The sequence below is a fragment of the Brassica oleracea genome, chromosome C9, assembly GCF_000695525.1.
Source record: "Brassica oleracea var. oleracea cultivar TO1000 chromosome C9, BOL, whole genome shotgun sequence".
Taxonomy (NCBI): Eukaryota; Viridiplantae; Streptophyta; class Magnoliopsida; order Brassicales; family Brassicaceae; genus Brassica; species Brassica oleracea.
Window position 1 is genome coordinate 10,038,369 of NC_027756.1, and position 20,243 is coordinate 10,058,611.

At 36.7% G+C, this 20,243-nt stretch overlaps 1 protein-coding gene and 1 pseudogene across 1 annotated transcript; both read left to right on the top strand.

Moving 5' to 3' along the window:
- Positions 1 to 20: 20 nt before the first annotated feature.
- On the top strand, positions 21 to 794 carry LOC106314280 (putative F-box protein At4g11580). The gene has a single exon (XM_013752183.1). It carries the CDS (start codon positions 204 to 206, stop codon positions 792 to 794), a length of 591 nt encoding a protein of 196 aa, XP_013607637.1. The 5' UTR covers positions 21 to 203.
- Positions 795 to 4,040: 3,246 nt separating this feature from the next.
- On the top strand, positions 4,041 to 6,836 carry LOC106314281 (annotated as a pseudogene).
- Positions 6,837 to 20,243: the final 13,407 nt, after the last annotated feature.

Consider the following 20,243-nt stretch of genomic DNA (forward strand, 5'->3'; position numbering starts at 1 on the left):
CTTAACTGAAATCAACAAATTCGCCCGAACTGTCCCGAATTCTTTTTTCTTCAACGTATATTGCAGTGTCGCAGAAGAGGAGCTTGCGATCATTTCTAATGGGCACGCAAAACTATGCTAGTTCTTGTATTTCACTTCACTTTTGAGCTAGCTTTACATAGCATAAAAATCTGATATAAATCTTATTCTCCCTTTTTATAAGGATGCCGAACATCCAAAAACTTGCGTTACCAATGTGGACATCTCTAAATATAAATTCAGTTCAGTCAGCCTTTAGTAAATGGCAGAATCTTCAAACGTTGATTATTCACCCATTTATATCAATGACGGTACGTGAAGTCTCCAGCGTTGAGTTTCAAGCCATCGGAGAAAACTGTAGAAATCTTACAACCATAAAATTTACTACTATGTTGAGCAAAGACCTTGCCAATATAATTGTATGCAATTTTCCGAGCCTCGAGCGAGTGAGCTTTCGATGCAATTATGCATGTATAGAAGCATCAATAGCGCTCATTATTGGCCTTCCAAACCTAAAGATATTTAATCTTTCACATTGTATTTTTACGGAAAATACCGGAACTGGTAGGTCGTGTATAATAGGAATGAGACCTAGGGACGAACTTGTACAAGCCGGCACTAAAAAGCTTGTCAGGTTTATGGTGTGTTGTTCGGACTGCACAATTTGCCAGGACGTATGGAAACACGCGAATAATCCAAACTGTTACGGGCTCGAGTTTCGTTATGTTAAGGAAGAACGGTGGAAAACAGATGAGATAAAAGAACTAGAGTTATGAACTTATAAAAACAAGACTGTTATATAAATATCTATTTTAAAATTTTATACTTTTATTTGCACAATGGAAATTATGTAATTTCTTATAATATATAACTTATATATAATAATAATTTATATTTTCAATGATTTTTTTTTTGTCATCAACTTAAAAACGGATTCATACTGACTCCGTAAAACACATCGGTAATTCCACATCTATGTGAACAACGAAAGACGGTTGAATCCTGGCACTTCGTGCTAGACTATCCGCCTTTAAATTCTTTGCTCGTGGTCAATGATAATTACTTTATTCGATGATAATTACTTTATTAGAGTTAACTTAAAGATAATTATAACCCCTTCATGGTCGGTAAAAAAAATATATTTTACTTTCCCTATTGTTTCGTGAAAATTTTACACCCAAGGACACTTTATAAGTTTCCAATTACACTTGGAGACACATTGAACTTTCCACACACATTCTATGTGTCTAAAGACTCTAATGCCCTAAGACCAAATTTCACTTTTTCTTTTCTCTTCTTTTCTAATTTATTACGGAAGTTCATCATCTCTCCTAATTTTGTTCTTGTAACCCTCTCTCATCATTCCATTTTACTTTCCCAAATGTTCAGATCCTAATCCAAATCGATGAGTGTGATGAAACAAACCTTGTAAATAAATCAATTGTGATAAGCTTGGGATTTACCGTGGATAAGCTACCATGGCTATTACTAGAAGCAGATTCAAGCTTTCTGGGCTTGAACAGAGGAGATTTGGAGAGTTTAATGAAGTCACAGAGGAGAGTGAATTCCAAAATCCAGCTCCGGTGACTAAGGCAATTAATCCGTCAAGAAGATTTGAATTGAGACTGAAGTTGAGAGCAGTGAGCTTTTGAAGTTTCAGCGGAGATCTGGGATTGTGGTTGAGTGACTTGAGTCGCTGAGGAGATCTGAGTTCTGATGAAATAATTATGATGACTTACGAAGGTGGTTATGGATATGAAGATGGTGGATACTAAGGTGGTTGCTCGAGATGAGGAGATGGTGGTTGACACCAGAGTAGAGGTTATGGTGGTTATGGATACAGAGGCGATGGATACGAAAGTGGATACAAAGGTGGAGACTATGGTGACGATAGATACCGTAAATGAGGTTGTATGGTTATGGATATGAAGTTCGTGGTTACTGACTTGAAAACATCACGCTTGTCCATACATCCCCTTCCCAAACATTATGTATGCTTTTGTAATATATGCGGTTTCTAGGTCTGTTATATTATCAAACATTATGTATGCTTATCAAGTTAAGATATTTGAACTATTCACTGTATCACATCCATACTATATGTGCTAGAAACTTTGTATCTTTTGTACCCTAACCACAAGAATCACGTCCACAACAATAACAATGCCTTCTAACATACACGTGTAACCACTATTTCCTATTCACGACTTTGTAACCACCATATCCTAGCAAAACGCACCGTTGAATTTATTAATATAAAAAGAAATAACTAATTAAATCGTTGCTTCCTTCTAAATTTTTAGATGGGGGCATTTTGGTCTCGAATCTACCAAGCTGTACAAGTAAAGTGTGTTAAAACCATAATCTTTCACTGCAAAGAAAAGACGAAATATGTCTTTTTATGTAACCTTCTCTTGTTTCCTCTATGTGTTGTTGGTTGCGGTTTGTAACGAGTACGAATTTTTCCATTTGATTTGACACGTTCCAATGAAGTAGTATCGACTATATCGAACAAGATCAATGATTTATCTCGGAAGTAAGTCGATATACCCACACATAAATGCTAAGTTCACAAAGCAATAGTTCTTTTATTTTTTTTAATCACACATTGACAAGAACGAGAGTTTGATACATAGATACACCACCACCTCCTTCTGATCATTATACTTTTGTTGCTGCAACTCCACAAAACTTAACCCCCATCTTCTACATCTGCGAGAACAAGTGGGGATTTAGCACAAAGTTTCTTGAAAGTGTGTGGATATATAAAGCTCACAAATAAAGAAAGATGGATCACCTCTTGAGAGTAAAGATTATGGAACCTGCGGCGATTTTTCATTTCCTGAGCGCATCTGATGAGAGAAGTCCCATCTGTTCAGTAAGATGGTTCATTTGTTGATTGTTGCCCAACACATTCCTCAGGTTACGTTGTAATTCTAGCTGCTCCATTATTAACTCATTGTCCACTGACCTTGACACTAGCTCATCTGTGATGCCAATCCCTGGAGACTCACTAAAGAACTGTTCCCACAATGAATCTCCACCTCCAGGAAGCAACTCATTTATGGTGCCATCACTTCCTAATATCATTGACTCATCCAAAACAGCCATCATTGGATCCAAACACTCTCCATTGTCTGTCTCGCATCCAACTAGATTCGAGATAGAATGTGACCTATGGTGTAAATGTTCCCAATTTCTTATTGGATCCGGCCGCTATTATTTTAACGTTTTTCTCTTCTGCTTTTTGCTCTGTTACTGCTTGCCACTGTGGAAGACCAAACCTAAAAAGATTAAATATTTTCCAATACAATTTAGAAAAAAAAAAAAAAAAAAGACTAAAGACCATATAACATTGTATTATTGGTCTAATTAACATGAACTAACAGCAAAGAAAAAACGAGATAACTATCAGTATAATTGTCTACTATCGATCGAATGTTTGTTTTTATTACATACTGTATCAGAATACTCTTTTTATATTTGTACATAACATTGTTCTTTTGGGAAGAGGCACGTGAACAGAGCTGGACCTGAGTTATTAGGTATTCGAAAATATACATATAATATATAAGTATTGCACATCATTTTTATAATATAAAAAATGATTATTAAATATTTTCAAATAAAAACAGTTGAATTTGTTGGGATCAAACAAATAATAAAAAGGGAATAAGAGCATTAAGTGAGGACGTCCACGTCAGCTTGGAAGGGAAATTGCTTTTTGCCATGTCACACACGGATTTGGATATTGTTGGGCTTCACTTTTTTTTTTACGAGCCCGCATGTTAATCTGAATGGTCCACAAAGCCCATTTTATTGAAAGCATCATGACTTCTGAATGATATATGCGCCTCCTCCTCCTCCCTCCTCCTCCTCCTACGCTTCCTCTTATTGTGTGGCTCCATCTTCATCTCCCGTGCGCCATCGGCGCATTATCCTACCTCACCGTCGACCGTCGTTACACTAACGGAAGCAGCTTCGATCCTCATCTCGATCCATATTCACTCGACGAAGAGATCTCTCTTCGCATCGTGATGTCGAAAGCTTGTGTATACACTGATGTGAACATGATCCGTCCTAAAGAGTATTGGAATTATGAGTCTCTCAATGTTGAGTGGGGGTAAGATCCAAAGTTCGAGTCTTTTTTGTGGAATTGATACGAAAGTTTTAGCCTTTATGGCTTTTGATATTTGATCTGTTTGAGGAGAAGTTGTTTGGTGTAGTTCTGTATATGATAGGTAATGATGATGTTTTTGTTAAAAGGTTCAAGCGTTCTTCTTTGTGTTTGGTTTCTTTAGGGAGCAAGATGATTACGAGGTAGTGAGGAAAGTGGAGAGAGGCAAATACAGTGAGGTTTTTGAGGGGATTAACATGAACAGCAACGGGAAGTGCGTTATCAAGATCCTTAAGACTGTCAAGAAGAAGAAGGTTAGTGTCTTACATTACTTAAAGTTAGATAGGTTCTTTTGTGAATTGTTATTTATGTGATCCTTTTAACATATTAGAAGATAGATTAAGATACTTCAGAATCTCTGTGAAGGCCCAAACATTGTGAAGTTGCTCGATGTTGTCAGAGACGAACACTCAAAAACTCCAAGCTTGATATTTGAGTATGTTAACAGCATAGACTTTAAGGTTATGTATCCTACTTTGACTGACTATGACATCCGATACTACATCTATGAGCTGTTGAAGGTAGTTTTTGTATAATCCCTTTACCATTCAGTGACTTACAACATATAAAGGTTAGTAATAACCTTGAAACTTTCTTGTGATATGATGCAGGCATTGGACTACTGCCACTCGCAAGGTATAATGCACAAAGATGTGAAGCCACACAATGTCATGATCGACCATGAGCTGGGAAAACTTCGCCTGATAGATTTGGGGTCTCGCTAAGTTTTATCATCCTGGAAAAGAGTTTGATCTGTTTGAGGAGAAGTTGTTTGGTGTAGTTCTGTATATGATAGGTAATGATGATGTTTTTGTTAAAAGGTTCAAGCGTTCTTCTTTGTGTTTGGTTTCTTTAGGGAGCAAGATGATTACGAGGTAGTGAGGAAAGTGGAGAGAGGCAAATACAGTGAGGTTTTTGAGGGGATTAACATGAACAGCAACGAGCAGTGCGTTTTCAAGATCCTTAAGCCTGTCAAGAAGAAGAAGGTTAGTGTCTTACATTACTTAAAGTTAGATAGGTTCTTTTGTGAATTGTTATTTATGTGATCCTTTTAACATATTAGAAGAGAGATTAAGATACTTCAGAATCTCTGTGAAGGCCCAAACATTGTGAAGTTGCTCGATGTTGTCAGAGACGAACACTCAAAAACTCCAAGCTTGATATTTGAGTATGTTAACAGCATAGACTTTAAGGTTATGTATCCTACTTTGACTGACTATGACATCCGATACTACATCTATGAGCTGTTGAAGGTAGTTTTTGTATAATCCCTTTACCATTCAGTGACTTACAACATATAAAGGTTAGTAATAACCTTGAAACTTTCTTGTGATATGATGCAGGCATTGGACTACTGCCACTCGCAAGGTATAATGCACAAAGATGTGAAGCCACACAATGTCATGATCGACCATGAGCTGGGAAAACTTCGCCTGATAGATTGGGGGGTCTCGCTGAGTTTTATCATCCTGGAAAAGAGTATAACGTCCGTGTGGCCTCAAGGTTCTGTTATCTAATTTTTGAATTTTAATGTAAACATGTTACATTATACTGTCTTTATCAATAACTAAGCTCGATGAAATGTTACCTCTTCAATCAGGTACTTTAAGGGACCCGGACTTTGTGGATTTACAGAACTATGACTATTCCTTGGACATGTGGAGCCTTGGTTGCATGTTTGCTGGGATGGTGAGTACATTTGCTACATTTATATGATTATCTGCAGCATGTTTCATATATATATATATCGATGGTCATCTGATTTGCCTTATTATCTTCCCTTGTAGATATTCCGCAAGGAACCTTTCTTCTATGGCCATGACAACTAGGATCAGCTTGTCAAAATTGCCAAGGTAATTGGAGGGCATCAAGTGTTTTTCCACATCTAAAGAGTATTTGTTTGACTCTTGACTCAGGTCCTTGGAACTGATGAATTGAATGCATATCTGAACAAGTATCAGTTACAACTTGACGCTCAATTAGAGGCACTTTTATTCTTACCAAGAAACTTGAGAATTTTGAGAATTGTTTCAAATCATATCATTCATTCAGCTGAAACGCAGGTTCCTTCTGTAGCATTATATACTACACTTCATCTAGAAAGTTTGTTTCTAAAACAAAATTAACCGGCCTGGGGATGTTTGATATGATTTCTACAAATTATATATATATATATATATATATCTACATTGTTGTTAATGTTGTAGCAACTCTTTGTGAAAAACCTAGAGCCATTTGTGAATTCGACTGAAAGTGAACGATGACGGTCATGATGCATTGTGGCTAGAGAAACAATGTCTGCTCATTAGCCAAGCCAACTCCTGGCCCTGGGTCCTGGGCATACCGCCTCGAGCTTTCTCTTAGCCTCACATGACGCTTACGGTTACAGGTGATCTCATAGCCTCTTACGCTTACAGTTGATCATGCGCTTTTGATAGGTTCAAGAAGTCATATTATAGAAGAAGGAAGGGAAAGGAAGTCGTGGAGGAAGAAGAATGAAGATAAGAGATGTTTGAATAAAGAGTCAAGGAGAACCTTCTGAGATAACGAGAGTCTTTACAGCTTTACTTAGTAGTATATAAACAATACTCATATTCAATTTATGCTTTATGCTTGATGTTGTCAGTTAGAGACGTTATGAGTCTTTGCTCCTCAGTCGTTATGAGACTGGTGGATTTGTGCTAAGTTCGTCATGAGAGCTTAGTTCGATTCACACTCAAGTTGTATCTTTCATCCTCATTCTTAATACAAATCAGTACTATTCAGATTACATAGATCTATAGTCTATCCTTGGTGCGGCGAAAATGGATCAAACTACCGCGAAGAGACGAAATGGTGGAAACGCGAAACGGAGGAGATCGGGAGAAGACGATATCCGCAGAGGCAGAGAAATCGATGAATCTCCATCAGATTCATGACGATATTGAGCTGGCGAAGCACAATTACGAGAAGTTAGCTCAGAACGATCGAGTGACGACGAAGAAGCTCGATTCGGTGGAGAAGAAGATCGAGACGATGGCGATTTTTTCTACTTTAAGATTAAAAGCAATCGAGAAGCAGATGAACCATATCACTGATGTGGGAACAGAAATTTGCACTGTCGATTTCCGTCTAAATTAGGAAACTAGGAAAACCCTAATTTCACAGAGGTCTCGGAGATCTGTTAATACCACATGCTAAACAATCAGAACACGAGATATCAACGACAAAGTATAAAAATCGTAAGAAGAGAGCAAAATATATCTTATTCTGAATCTGTGTTTGAGCGTTACAACAAGGTATAAGCCTGGGCTCGAGAGTTGTCGGCGAGATTCCTACTTCTAGCAACCCTAAGACGGCAAAACATAATTGAGTCGCAGCTCGAAATAACAAAAACGGAAATATGCCAAAATCGCTCTAAGTGCTAAGTTTGCTCTGAAAATATCTCTCTCCATGCCTCTCGCCTAGGACTCCTTGTATACTCGCTCCTAGGTCGGTTTGCGCTTTTTCTCTTCTGCCCTTAAGCCGTCATAGCATAAAAATGGAGATATTTCATTTTTCCCGATCTTCGTAATTATCTTCAAATTTTCGTATTTATCCGCGGAAACTTAACATTTATCTTTTCTTGTGAACCAAGCGTAAACCATCACGCGGCTTACGGGCTGTTGGGTAAGAAACCGCAAGTTGGGCCTCGAGTCATTTTTTAGGTCGCTTTGGGCCGTCTTCTGACTCGAAGTGTTTATTATGACTTCTTTCGATAAAGAACGAACTTTCCGTGGTTTTTATCGTAAATTTTGATTGATTCCTTAGAATGACGGAAAACATGAAATGGGTTCGCTACGGTCTTCGGGATGCGCGCTCGGTCGCTACGTAGCGACCGGATAGAGACTGCAGGACTACTTCAACCTTTACCAATACCAAACCAAGTGTGGGATGATATCAACATGGATTTTATTGAAGGGTTGCCAACGTCGAATGGATTTAATGTCATTTTGGTGGTGATAGATCGTCTCAGTAAGTTTGCTCACTTCATAAGCCTTAAACACCTGTTCACGGCTTTGGAGGTTGCGAAGAAGTTCGTTAATGAAGTGGTCAAGTTACATGGATTTCCAAGGAGCATTGTCTCTGCCGAGATTGCATTTTTCTGAGTTCTTTCTGGAGTGAGGTGTTTCGTTTGGTGGGAACAACACTGAAGTACAATACTGCTTTTCATCCTCAGACAGATGGATAATCTGAGGTGCTTAATCGTTGTCTGGAGACGTATTTGAGGTGTTTTTCATCGACACATCCAAGGTCTTGGCACTCTTATTTGGCATTATAACACAACTTACCATAAGTCCTTGAAGACAACACCATTTAAAGTGATCTATGGGAGAGATCCTCCTCCTCTATTGCCTTTTGAACCTGGATCCACTTCAAACTTTGAATTGGAAAGAACACTATTGGAACGTGATGAGGCTTTGGAAGCATTAAAACATACCTTATTGAGAGCTCAGGACATAATGAAACAACAAGCAGATAAGTCGAGAAGGGAAGTGGAGTTGTCAATGGGTGATATGGTATTTCTGAAGCTTCAGCCTTATCGTCAGAAGACAGTGTCTCGTCGTGTATGTCAGAAGTTAGCGGCAAAATTCTATGGACCGTATAAGGTGATTGAACGTATAGGGAAGACAGCGTATAAGCTTTTACTTCCTCCAGAGGCTCGTATTCACGCGGTTTTTCATATTTCTAAACTTAAACTGGCACTTGGTCCGCAAGAGTAGTGTAGTTTGTTGCCACCAGGATGTGTTACCATCGATGATGAAGTGTTTGAACCAGAGGACATATTGGAGAAACGTTATAATTCGACAGGAGATTTGGAGTTGTTGGTCCAGTGGCAAGGGAAGTCAGCTCTTGAGAATTCTTGGTTGTTGTATGAAGAATTTAAAGCTCGTTTTCCGTCTTACCAGCTTGAGGGCAAGCTGGATTTCGTTGGGGAAGTATTGATAGGTTCAAGAAGTCATATTATAGAAGAAGAAAGGCAAAGGAAGTCGTGGAGGAAGAAGAATGAAGCTAAGAGATGTTTGAATAAAGAGTCAAGGAGAACCTTCTGAGACGACGAGAGTCTTTACAGCTTTACTTAGTAGTATGCTTGATGTACTCATAAACAAGTACTCATATTCATTTTATGGTTTATGCTTGATGTTGTCAGTTAGAGACGTTATGAGTCTTTGCTCCTCAGTCGTTATGAGACTGGTGGATTTGTGCTAAGTTCGTCATGAGAGCTTAGTTCGATTCACACTCAAGTTGTATCTTTCATCCTCATTCTTAATACAAATCAGTACTATTCAGATTACATAGATCTATAGTCTATCAGCTTTTCACTGATGGCTTTCCAGGTCTGGGGTCAATGCATCACAACCTACACAATCATTCAAAACTTTGCTAGATCAATGTAATTTATGTCTATATACATTACTAAGTCCATATATATTTATTTCCACACAAGGATAAGCTTAAGAACCGTAAGAAAGCAATCATGAAACTGCAGACGAAGCAATGATGGAATAATGCTATGGTCACGACGGAAACTGTTGGCAATGACATTAGATATGACAGATCCAGCGTGGTAACATGACTGGCTTTAGAACCCAAGCTGGAGTTGCCCAAAAGCAGAGGCAAAAAGTTGTGATTTCCCTCATTTCCTAAAATGCATGTTTCAGTTCAAATCAGTACGGTATACATATATGTAGTAGCTATGCTTTAACAAATGCTTCCGTAGAAATGTTATAAATCATCCACTAGTACAAATCTTCTTCATAGCTATGGTAGTGCCTAGGCTTGCGACTTTGGTTTCTACGGATACTTCGGTTTGGTTAGTACCGTTCTTCGGTTATTTCGGATTGAGGAAAAGCTTCTGAATTGAACCGAATAAATCATTGATTCGGTTCGGTTCGGAGTCGGTTGCTTCGGTTTATGGTTTTGGTTGCCGAAGTTTTGGTAACGGTGTTACTCTGTCGATGAAGAATGAATCAGAACCTAATTTTATCAAGCGAAACAGAGAAGAAGAAAAGTGAAAGGAGAATAGTTATACCTATTAACTAAAGCAGGGAAGAAATGAATCAAATGAGGAAAACCAATCAAGAAATGAAAACGAAATGGGAGAAGAAAACGAAGCAGAGATAGATGTAAAGGGAGATGAGATGGTGAAGAAGAAGATGGGATGAGGTGGTGAAAGGATAAAAATACGACGAGATGGTGAAACGAAGAAGACGGGATGAGATGGGGAAACGAAGAAGATTAGGTTTTGACGCCTAAGACGAAGAGTAAAGGTATTGTTTTTTTTTTTTTTAATTTGATTAACCGTTCGGTTTTAGTGAACCGAACCGAATTAACCGATAACCGATTATGATTTTAAATTTTACCGATCGGTTTCATGCTCTTAACTAAAACTAAACCGAATTTCCCAAACTTCGGTTCGATTCGATTCGGTTCGGTTCGGAGAGTTCGGTTCGATTTGGTTTAAAATCCCAGGTCTAGTAGTGCCACTACAAAACCGTTGCTAATTTAAAAAAAGCCACGAAATAACCACGTTTAACCATGCTTTTAAAAAAAATAGCCACGGGCTAACCACGAAAAAATGTTGTGGCTACCATAGCCACGTTTTAGCCATGAAAAATCCCAAACATATACCATAAACTTAAACTTATCTACAAAACAATAAATCTAATTAAAATTTTATCTATGTTACCTAAGTCTAATATCCAACATTTCTTTATACCATACACAATTTTTAAAAACATTAACCTCGTACCATATATCTAAACCTTATCACTTTAACACACCAAACTCTAATTTCACAACTCCATATTATAAAATTCACTTTACACACTTATTATTTTCAAACTTCATCCTCAAATTCATATTCCAAACCTTATCACAAACATTAAATTTTAAATCAAACCTTTTAATACATGTATACTTCAAGTTTTAAACTTAAATTCAAAATCTAATATTTTCAAAATTTAATTTCAGATCTTAAATATAAATCCCAAACACTATAACTAAACCCTATCTCTTAATCTAAATCTTATACCCCAATTCATAATCTATCCATATCAAATATTAACATTATGATTTAGTTACAAATAAAAATACTAGTTGCAAACACACAAAAAAATTAAATTAAAACGTGTCTGAATATCTTTTTTTGGTTCAACTGTCTGAATATCATAAACATAATAAGAAGGGAGACATTTTTATGTGTTGTCGTGTACTCACTCCCATGTGCTTTTCCATTGGCTGATAAGAAAATGCAAAAAAGAAGATAAATATATGATTGGTCGATAAAGAAAGACTTGGATTGACTGAAACTACTTCAACCGTTGATTGTAACATCCATCTAATGGACACAATCATTTGCGTTTCTTTCTTCTTCCTTTTTTTCTCTTTTCCTCTCTCCTTCCTCTGAGTTTTCTTCTTTCATTCTACTCATTCTCTGTAACAATCGACCAGTGGCGGAGCTAGACCAAAGTTCCACATGGGTCATAATTCAATTATTATAGATAAAAAATAACATATATGAGAGTTAAACCCATGACATGTGGGTCAAACTTAGATATTTTGACCAATTTACCACAGAAACAACATTGTAAAAACATAAAACTTAATATTTATAGGTTTCACATTGGTCAATTGACCACCCTCTCGCCAAGGTGGCTCCGCCACTGCAATCGACTCATGGCTTCACCTTCTCATCGGTTTTACCTACTCACCATCACCACCGCCCACCAGGCCACCTCTCTTCGTCTTCTTATTCTCTGCTTTCACCTCCGCTATTTCTAATTGATTTGTTTTGTTTTGTTTTTTAGGCTACTTCAAGGAGAAGGTAGGTGACGGAGCAGAAACTTGACGGCGGTGGATAAGAGATCTTGACAGTGAAGAAGACGACGCAGGGGAAGCTCCACAGCTTTTTTGGCGGAGGAAGGCGGTGGTTGACGGAGGAGGACGGTGGTTGAACCTGACGGCATATATACATATATGGATGTATTTACTTATGCATGTATCTTTGTAATATATACTTTGTTTTTTTAGAACTCTCGCATGTTACCAATTTTTCTTTAGGCAATTGTCAATAATAGCACATTTTAAGTTTTTGTCTCAAAAATAGCACTAGAAAGTCATAAAAATAACATTCACTAAACGATAAAATATCATAATGCCTTTGGTTTAAAATTAAATAAACAAACAAAAATAAATAAAAACAAATAAAACAAAAATAAAAAATTGAAAAAAAGAAATTTTTTTTATAGTTTCAGATTATATGTTTTCAGATTCGAAATTTTTTATAAATTTTTTTAAAAAAAAATTTTTTGATTTTTTTTTAAATTTTTATTTTTCAAAATTTTTTTATAATTCAAAAATACTTTTTGAAACTGTTTTTTTAATTTTTTTTTATAAAATTTTAAACCCTAATTCCAAAACCTCATCCCTTAACTCTAAACTCTAAGGTTTGGATTAATTAACCCAAAGAGTATAAGTGTATATTTACCTCTTTAATGGAACCTATTTTTGTGACTTTGAGCCTTGAGTGCTAGTTTGAGAACAAAAACTTGGTTTGGTGCTATCCTAGTCTTTTTCTCTTCTTCTTTCTCTCTCACCTCCCCGTATCTCTCTCTCAAGCCAAAACAAATTTTAATCTTTCACCGGCGTTCGGCGGCGCGTCCGAGCGTGTGCCGACGCCGGTGGCCCTTCTCCTCCCTTGCTTGTCTTCTCTTTGCCTCTGCATCGCCTTCTTCCTCTCCTCCGGTTATGCGTGTGGCTCTGGCTTAGGGTTCCACTCCGTTGACAGCTCCGCTCGAGAGGGGTGAGTCGCAGGTGGTGGTTCAGCTATCTCTGGAGTTGCAGCAAGGTCGTGGTGGTTGCAGGTTGAAGCAGTGGTCGGCTTTTTGGGCTCTGGAGCAGATCTATTTTCCCTTTTGATCTCTCTCAGATCTCGTCGAGCGTGAGGGGGAGTGATGGTTGAATCTCAGTTCGGTTATGCGGCTTTCCTGCCGTTCGTCTGGTGGTTCTCCGGCTGCGGTTATTGGTGTCTCCGGTTCTCTGCGGGTCGTTGAGAACAGGTCCCTTTATTCCGTAGTCTAGTGTGCTCCGGAGGTTTCTACTAACTCGGTGGCGAGTCGTGGGTGGTAACACGCAGGCGGTGATGGTGTTCCGCTCAACTCCGGCTCGTGTAGGCGTCCAAGATGTTTTGACAGAGGTCGTCTATGGCCCCTCGGTGGCTTCTTGAGGCGCATCCTCACCACTAATCTCCTCTTCACGGCTGTGTTCCTGTCTATTCAAGTGAAGGCCTCGGCTTTCTCTTTGATCTTGTCTCGATTGTAATTGCTCTGGCTCCGCTGACACCGGCGTCGGGTTCTCTCAGTCTGGTAAATTAGCTTTCAGTTCCTGAAGGCGTCAAAGGGCGAGACGGTTCTCCGGTTGTCATTGATCGTCTCGGTGTCTCCTTTGGCCCCGCTCACATCCCGGCTCCACGGTGTTTCACTTGATTCCTGTGGTGGTGTGTTGGACTTTACCGTGCAGGTTTTAGCGGCTGGCGGGTTCCCAGCATCGATGATATTGGCCCGTTTCTTGCTTGGGGTCAGCAGAGTCTTGTGCTTTGCTTGGTTCGTTTGTTTGTGTATTTGTTGCGGTGGGATCTTTTCTCTTAGCAGGGTCTCTTTACCGGCTTATTATTTATGGGAGGCTGCGCCTGGACTCTGGTCACAGAAGCTCTAAGGTATGTTTATCGGGCTCTATTGCTCGTTCGAACTTCATGGACTACAAAGGCTACGGTGAGGAGGAGAGTGGGAAGCTTTTAGCTCCTAACTGGATTAACCTGGGAAAGGTAGTGATGACGAAAGAACCCGGAGTTGCTTCCACAACTTGGCTGTGTAGTTCGAATAGTTAGATCGGCTAATTTCAGTGTTGTACTGAATTTTGCTTGAATCCGAACTGTAACCTTTGTAATGATGTCCTTTCGGGAAGAAATAATAAAAATGCACTTCTTTTCGGGGAAAAAAAATATATACTTTGTTTTTTAAATTATAAATAATTAGTTTAATAAAAAATTTTGTTTTTTATTTTGTTATAGGTACGGTTAAATAGGGGTGAAATCGTGGCTATGTGTAGCTACAATTAATTTGTGGCTAAACCGAAAATACAGTGGCAAAACTGTGGCGGTTAGCCACGAAAAGTCACGAGACTATAGCCACGGATTTTTTTTAGTTCAGAAGAGTGGCTATTTTTTTGTATAGCAACGATAATGTAGTGGCTATGCTACAGATTTTTACTAGTGATCTTTCCCACATCAAACACTGCTTATGTCCGACTTTGAATTCATTTTTAACAATTTGCGTGATATTGAAATGGTATATACCATATACCTTTTAATCTATTTCGAAAAGTGGGTCTTATTTAACGCCCACTTCGTAAAATATCCAATTGTTTCGGTTTATCTATTTAGTCCATTTCTAACCATGACACCAAAACAACAATCTGATGTAATACTATCTCTAATAAAATACCTAAAACATCATTCCACTAAATTTGATGTAGTATGAACAATATTATACCAAATTTGGTGTAACACAATTTATCACATCAAATATTAAAATAATGTAGTCTATTACTTTTTATTTAATTATAGATATATTAATTTTATTAATTATTTTTAGTTATACTATTTTTTGTCGTCATTTTTAGTTATACCATTTTTTAAAATTTTTTGTATGTTTACATTACTATCATTAAACTATTATTATATTTATATTTTTTTAATTAATAATATAATTAAATGAGTATTACCAGTAACACTAAATTGTAACAGAAGAAAAATGCTTTATTTTTCATTTTAAAATGTATAAAATTTTTAATTTCGAATAATATTAAAAATAAATATAAATTAACTAAAAGAAAATAACAAATATAACTAAACAGAAAATAAATTGCCAAATTTTAAGAAATAAATATAATTAAGCAATTACAAATAATTAATGTAATAAATTATCAAAATTAAAAAGTTAATAATATAAAATATTGTTTTGGTGTGATGGTTGGAGATGAAAAATAAAGTTTAACACCAAATTTTGTGTCATGGTTGGAAATGTCCTTAGTAATGTTGTGTTTTCTTTCTTTTTGTTTTGGATTATGACACTTCTTATTTTTGCCTGATATACCTGCAAAATAGGTTTGTTTAGTTACAAAGAGAATTTGATTGAAATTTTATATTACTGGAGACGACATTAAGCAATATAAATTAAGTTTTTACATTTTAACATTTAGACAAAAAAAATTAAGTTTTTAACATTTTCAATAACCTTTCACACTAAATTATATGTTTAAAGATATGGTCTCTTTTCAACTATAAAGTAATATAATAACACTGCTTTCACAATTATCACACTGAGATATACCTTTAGAAACTGCACATTTTTAAAACTTAATTTTGGAAAACTAATACAGTATTGGCTGAAGGTACAAGTCTCAATGTTAAAGTCTTCAAGAACAATGGCAAAGACACGAATGTGAAACAGATTAAGTTTGTATAATTTGTGTTTGATGGTCATCTAGCCAAAAATAAAAATTTAAAGATCAACAGAATAACAATAAGTCATGGTTAAACTTAGAGGAAATTAGATAAAAGTACAATATTATTTATATGTCATATTGGTAATATTGATTCGTGTTCTCTATGCCACCCACAAACTAAATGGATAATTTCAAATAACTAACAATATATGTATTGTGGAAACAACGTCTAAAATATATATTTTTTGCTCATTCCAAATGAAATGAGCAAATGATAAAAAAAAGCAATATAACAAAATAAAAAAATATGTTAATATTATATTTTTATTACAATAATTCATAATCAGGGACGGCCCATACCCAGTAGATGCTCCATTACAATTTACAAAATGTGCTCTTTTTCTTTTGTAAAAAAAATTGAATATTTTATAAAAAAAAATTAAACCAAAAGAAGACAACAAAATTTTTGAGCGTCGCCTACTCTGCTTGTGCCATGGACCGGATCTGTTCATGTTATATTTATCAAATTTTGTTTTACTCAATTCAATATTGGACTACCAAACATGTTCAAAATGGTGTAGTCTTAAACCAACATTCAATAATACTTTAAATTCATGATTTTAAATTTATAAAAGTGTTACTAAAAACCTTTTTTTCTCACACATATTTTATAATATAATTTTGATTCTTTATACAAGCCAGTATACAAACAACACAATAATTCCAAACTAACTATTCATTAAGAGACACAACTTTTCAAAACATGTTATTCAATGTTCTAGTAGATAATTAAACAATAAAATAGTCGTTAAAAGTAATTACAGTTTTTTTATAAAGGAAGTTATCTACAGTTTAATTTTGATCTCTACAAAAAAAAATGAAAAAAAAATCATTCAAATGAGGGGCCCACCAATAAGGGGGCCCATGCAAATGTTTTTCAAGCTCGGCTCTGCACGTGAGCCAAGATGCTACGCTTCATTCGATAAGAAGGCCCCAAGTGGCATAGGAGAAGGCAAAGAAAGAACTTTTTTTCTTCCCTTTCGAAATTCGAAACTCGAAACTCGAAACCTACGCAGATCCATATTGGCAAGATCTAACCGGATCCGATTAGGTGAACCGGTCGGATTCAGTGATCTGGCATTTCTTCAGGTTCTAAACATTGTCCACGTTTATAAAGACCAACACTGACGATCAGCTCAAGCTGACAAAACCAAAGTTGGGCCTACAACTAAAGCCCAATTTCAGGTGAAGATTTTGAAGCATATCTACACAAACCCTATCAAAAGTCTTATATGCATTAATGATCGATGTTTTGATTTTAAATGGCTATAAGTTTTTTAAAGAAAGCATTCTATGATCTGGAAATTATAATTCTCGAGTCAAATACTTTTTGGTCACCCTATGTTTTTCTTTTTTTATTAATTACTCAACACGAACCTTGGTGTCGGAAGTTGCAAGCAACATACACATTTTGGAGGTGCCTCACGTGCTGCTTGTTATAGTGCTACCACTAAGAGATCGTGTCAGGTGGACACGTACAGTAACATGGACTAAACAATTTCAACAAAACTTGGATTGAGATTGAACCGAATACTATGAAACTAAATAGAACTGAAAGTAAATAGAATTTAAAACTAAAATAACCAAAATCTTTTAAAAGTTAGTGATTTTTAATTAATCCTATAAAAACTACTAGAAGATACCTATGTACAAACATATATTAAATCTTTTCAAAATAGAAAACAATATAAAATATAACTAATTTCAACAATACATAATTTTAAGATTGTAAGTAGCATATCTACACAAGATACAATCACAATTATCTTGCATTAATGATGTTTTGGTTTTAAATAACTATAAATTTTAAAAAAATAAAGTACCCACACCCTATAAATATCCTACATCATTTGGTTGAATCAAACACCCTTCAAAAATTCAGAATTGTGATAAAAGTAAGTGACTATAATAATCTCGAATCAAATATTTTTCGTATACATTTATTCCGTTGTACTTTAATGGAGAATCAAGAGGGATCATGAAATGTTCCAAGATAAGAAAATATAGATAAAGACATACTTTCAAACATTTTCAAGAAGCTCGACGTAGTATCATGGGAGCATCACATTCACATGGTTCCTTGCCTCTCACAACAAAACTATATGGAACACCATCAAACTCAACGATCTTGATTCAATCGTTTTGGATAACCCTTTCAGCCCTAATCTTCAGGCTAGTGGTAGTCGATACCAGCTCAGGAAGATCTTAACTGAGATCAACAAATTCACCCCACTACAAGAAAACACGCCAAATTCCGACGGGCGCCAAAGGCGTCGGACAATTTGGACGGAATTCCGACTGATTTCCGACGGAAACAAAAAATCTGAAGTCGTCGGAATTCCGTCGGCAAATTCCGACGAATTTCCGAGAAAACAATCGACGAATTTCCGACGACATTCCGATTAAAAGATATAACTGTTACGGTCGTCGATATTCCGTCGGAATTTTCCGACGAATTTCCGACGAACCAAGTGACCGTTGCCGACAAATGTATATGACCGTTTTATAGCCGTTTGAGATTGGAAAATACCGACGGAATTCCGACGGAATGCTTTATATCTGTCGGTATTCCGTCGAAAAGTCATCGGATGTCTGTAAGCAATTTCCTATAAATGCAACCCCTCCTCATTCAACTCATTCACACCTCATTCTCTCTTTTTTCTCTTTAGTCATAACAATTCCGTGAAAATCATGTCTTCAGGAGCTTATTATCGTTCGTGGATGGATAAACCTCATTTGGATCCCAACACCAATTTGCTTACGGAAGAATACGTTCAAGGGATTGGAGAACTCATGAGGCTTGTTCAACAGCAACCGAATGCAAAAAGTGGTATGTTAAGATGTCCCTACTCTACTTGCAATAATAATAAGGTTATAAAAGAATTTGATGTTTGGACTCATTTGTATATGAAAGGGTTTTCACGTAATTATAAAGTTTGGTACCTTCATGGGGAAACTGGTTATGAATATGGTAGTACTAGCGAACCTCAGCCTGTTAATGAACTTCAGCCTCATATTAGGTTAGAAGAACCATGCGACGATAGTTTTTGTTTCTCTCAATTCTCGTCCCCGGGCCAGATCATCCTAAAAGATCACTAGATGTGTTTCTTCAACCACTAATATATGAGTTGCAACAACTATGGGCGCATGGTTTTGAGACATACGATGTTTCGCGCAAAGAAAACTTTCAGATGCGGGCAGTACTTATGTGGACAATAAGTGACTTTCCAGCATATGGTATGTTATCTGGATGGACAACACATGGGAAGCTATCATGTCCATATTGTCAAGATGACACATATGCTTTCCAACTAAAGAACGGAAGGAAAACGTGTTGGTTTGACTGTCACAGACGATTTCTACCACCTGATCATCCATACCGCCGGAGTAAGACTTCGTTTACGAAGAACAAGCAGGTGTTTGATGGTCCACCTGAGGAAGTTAGTGGGAAAGATTTGTTGAAGCAGTTTAGGTATTTTGATGCAGAAAGGACGCCAGATGTAGGTGGACATGAAAACATTCGAGTCAGTGCGGTTGGAGAGCTACATAACTGGCACAAAAAGAGTATTTTTTGGGATCTGCCATATTGGGAGAGTTATCTATTGCGGCATAATTTAGATGTCATGCATATTGAGAAGAACTTCTTCGACAATCTGATGAATACAATCCTTAACATCCAAGGTAAAATGAAGGATAATTTGAAGTCAAGGTTGGATTTAGTCGATATCTGTGATCGTTCTGAACTTCACGTTGATGAGAACGGTACGGCCCCTTTTCCCATTTATCGGCTGGATGGTGCTAGAAAAGAAGAGTTCTTTGATTGGATTACAGATAAAGTGAAATTTCCTGGCGGATATGTATCAAATTTGGGGAACTGCGTTGATAGAAGCGAAGGAAAGTTTAGTGGCTTGAAGAGTCATGATTGTCATGTAATTATGCAGTGCCTCCTCCCGTTTGCTTTTTCAGCATTATTGCCACGTAATGTTCATGAAGCAATTGCAGGGATAAGTGTTTTCTTCCGCGACTTATGCAGCAGAGTAGTGACTGAAGAAGGTATTAATAATTTGAAGACAAACGCACCAGTCATGCCAGTTGATCTATTGGTTCAACAACCAGGTCGAGAGCATCTCCCGGTTCTCCATCCCAACCCACGACGAGGACATAGCACTTGGTTAGTATTTTTTTTTATTTGTAGTATTATGTTTTTTTCCATTAATTAACTTGTTAACTAACTTGTATTTTTTTAAAGGTTCACCAAGTCGAAAAATGGCATTAGCAGGAGCATCAACCAGATGATGTACTCCATGCTTTGTTTTGGATATTCAAAGTGGAGTGTGATTCCTTTCGAAGAACGAGAATTGTGGTTTCGTCAGTTTGCTGTAAACTCTTCTTCATTTTTTTAAAGTATTTACATTTTTTAAAATATATTTACTTATTAAATTATGTTTGTTTTGTAGCAAGA

Excerpts from the sequence above, each read along its gene's own strand:
- LOC106314280 (XM_013752183.1), top strand. The coding sequence starts at position 204 with ATGCCGAACATCCAAAAACTTGCGTTACCAATGTGGACATCTCTAAAT.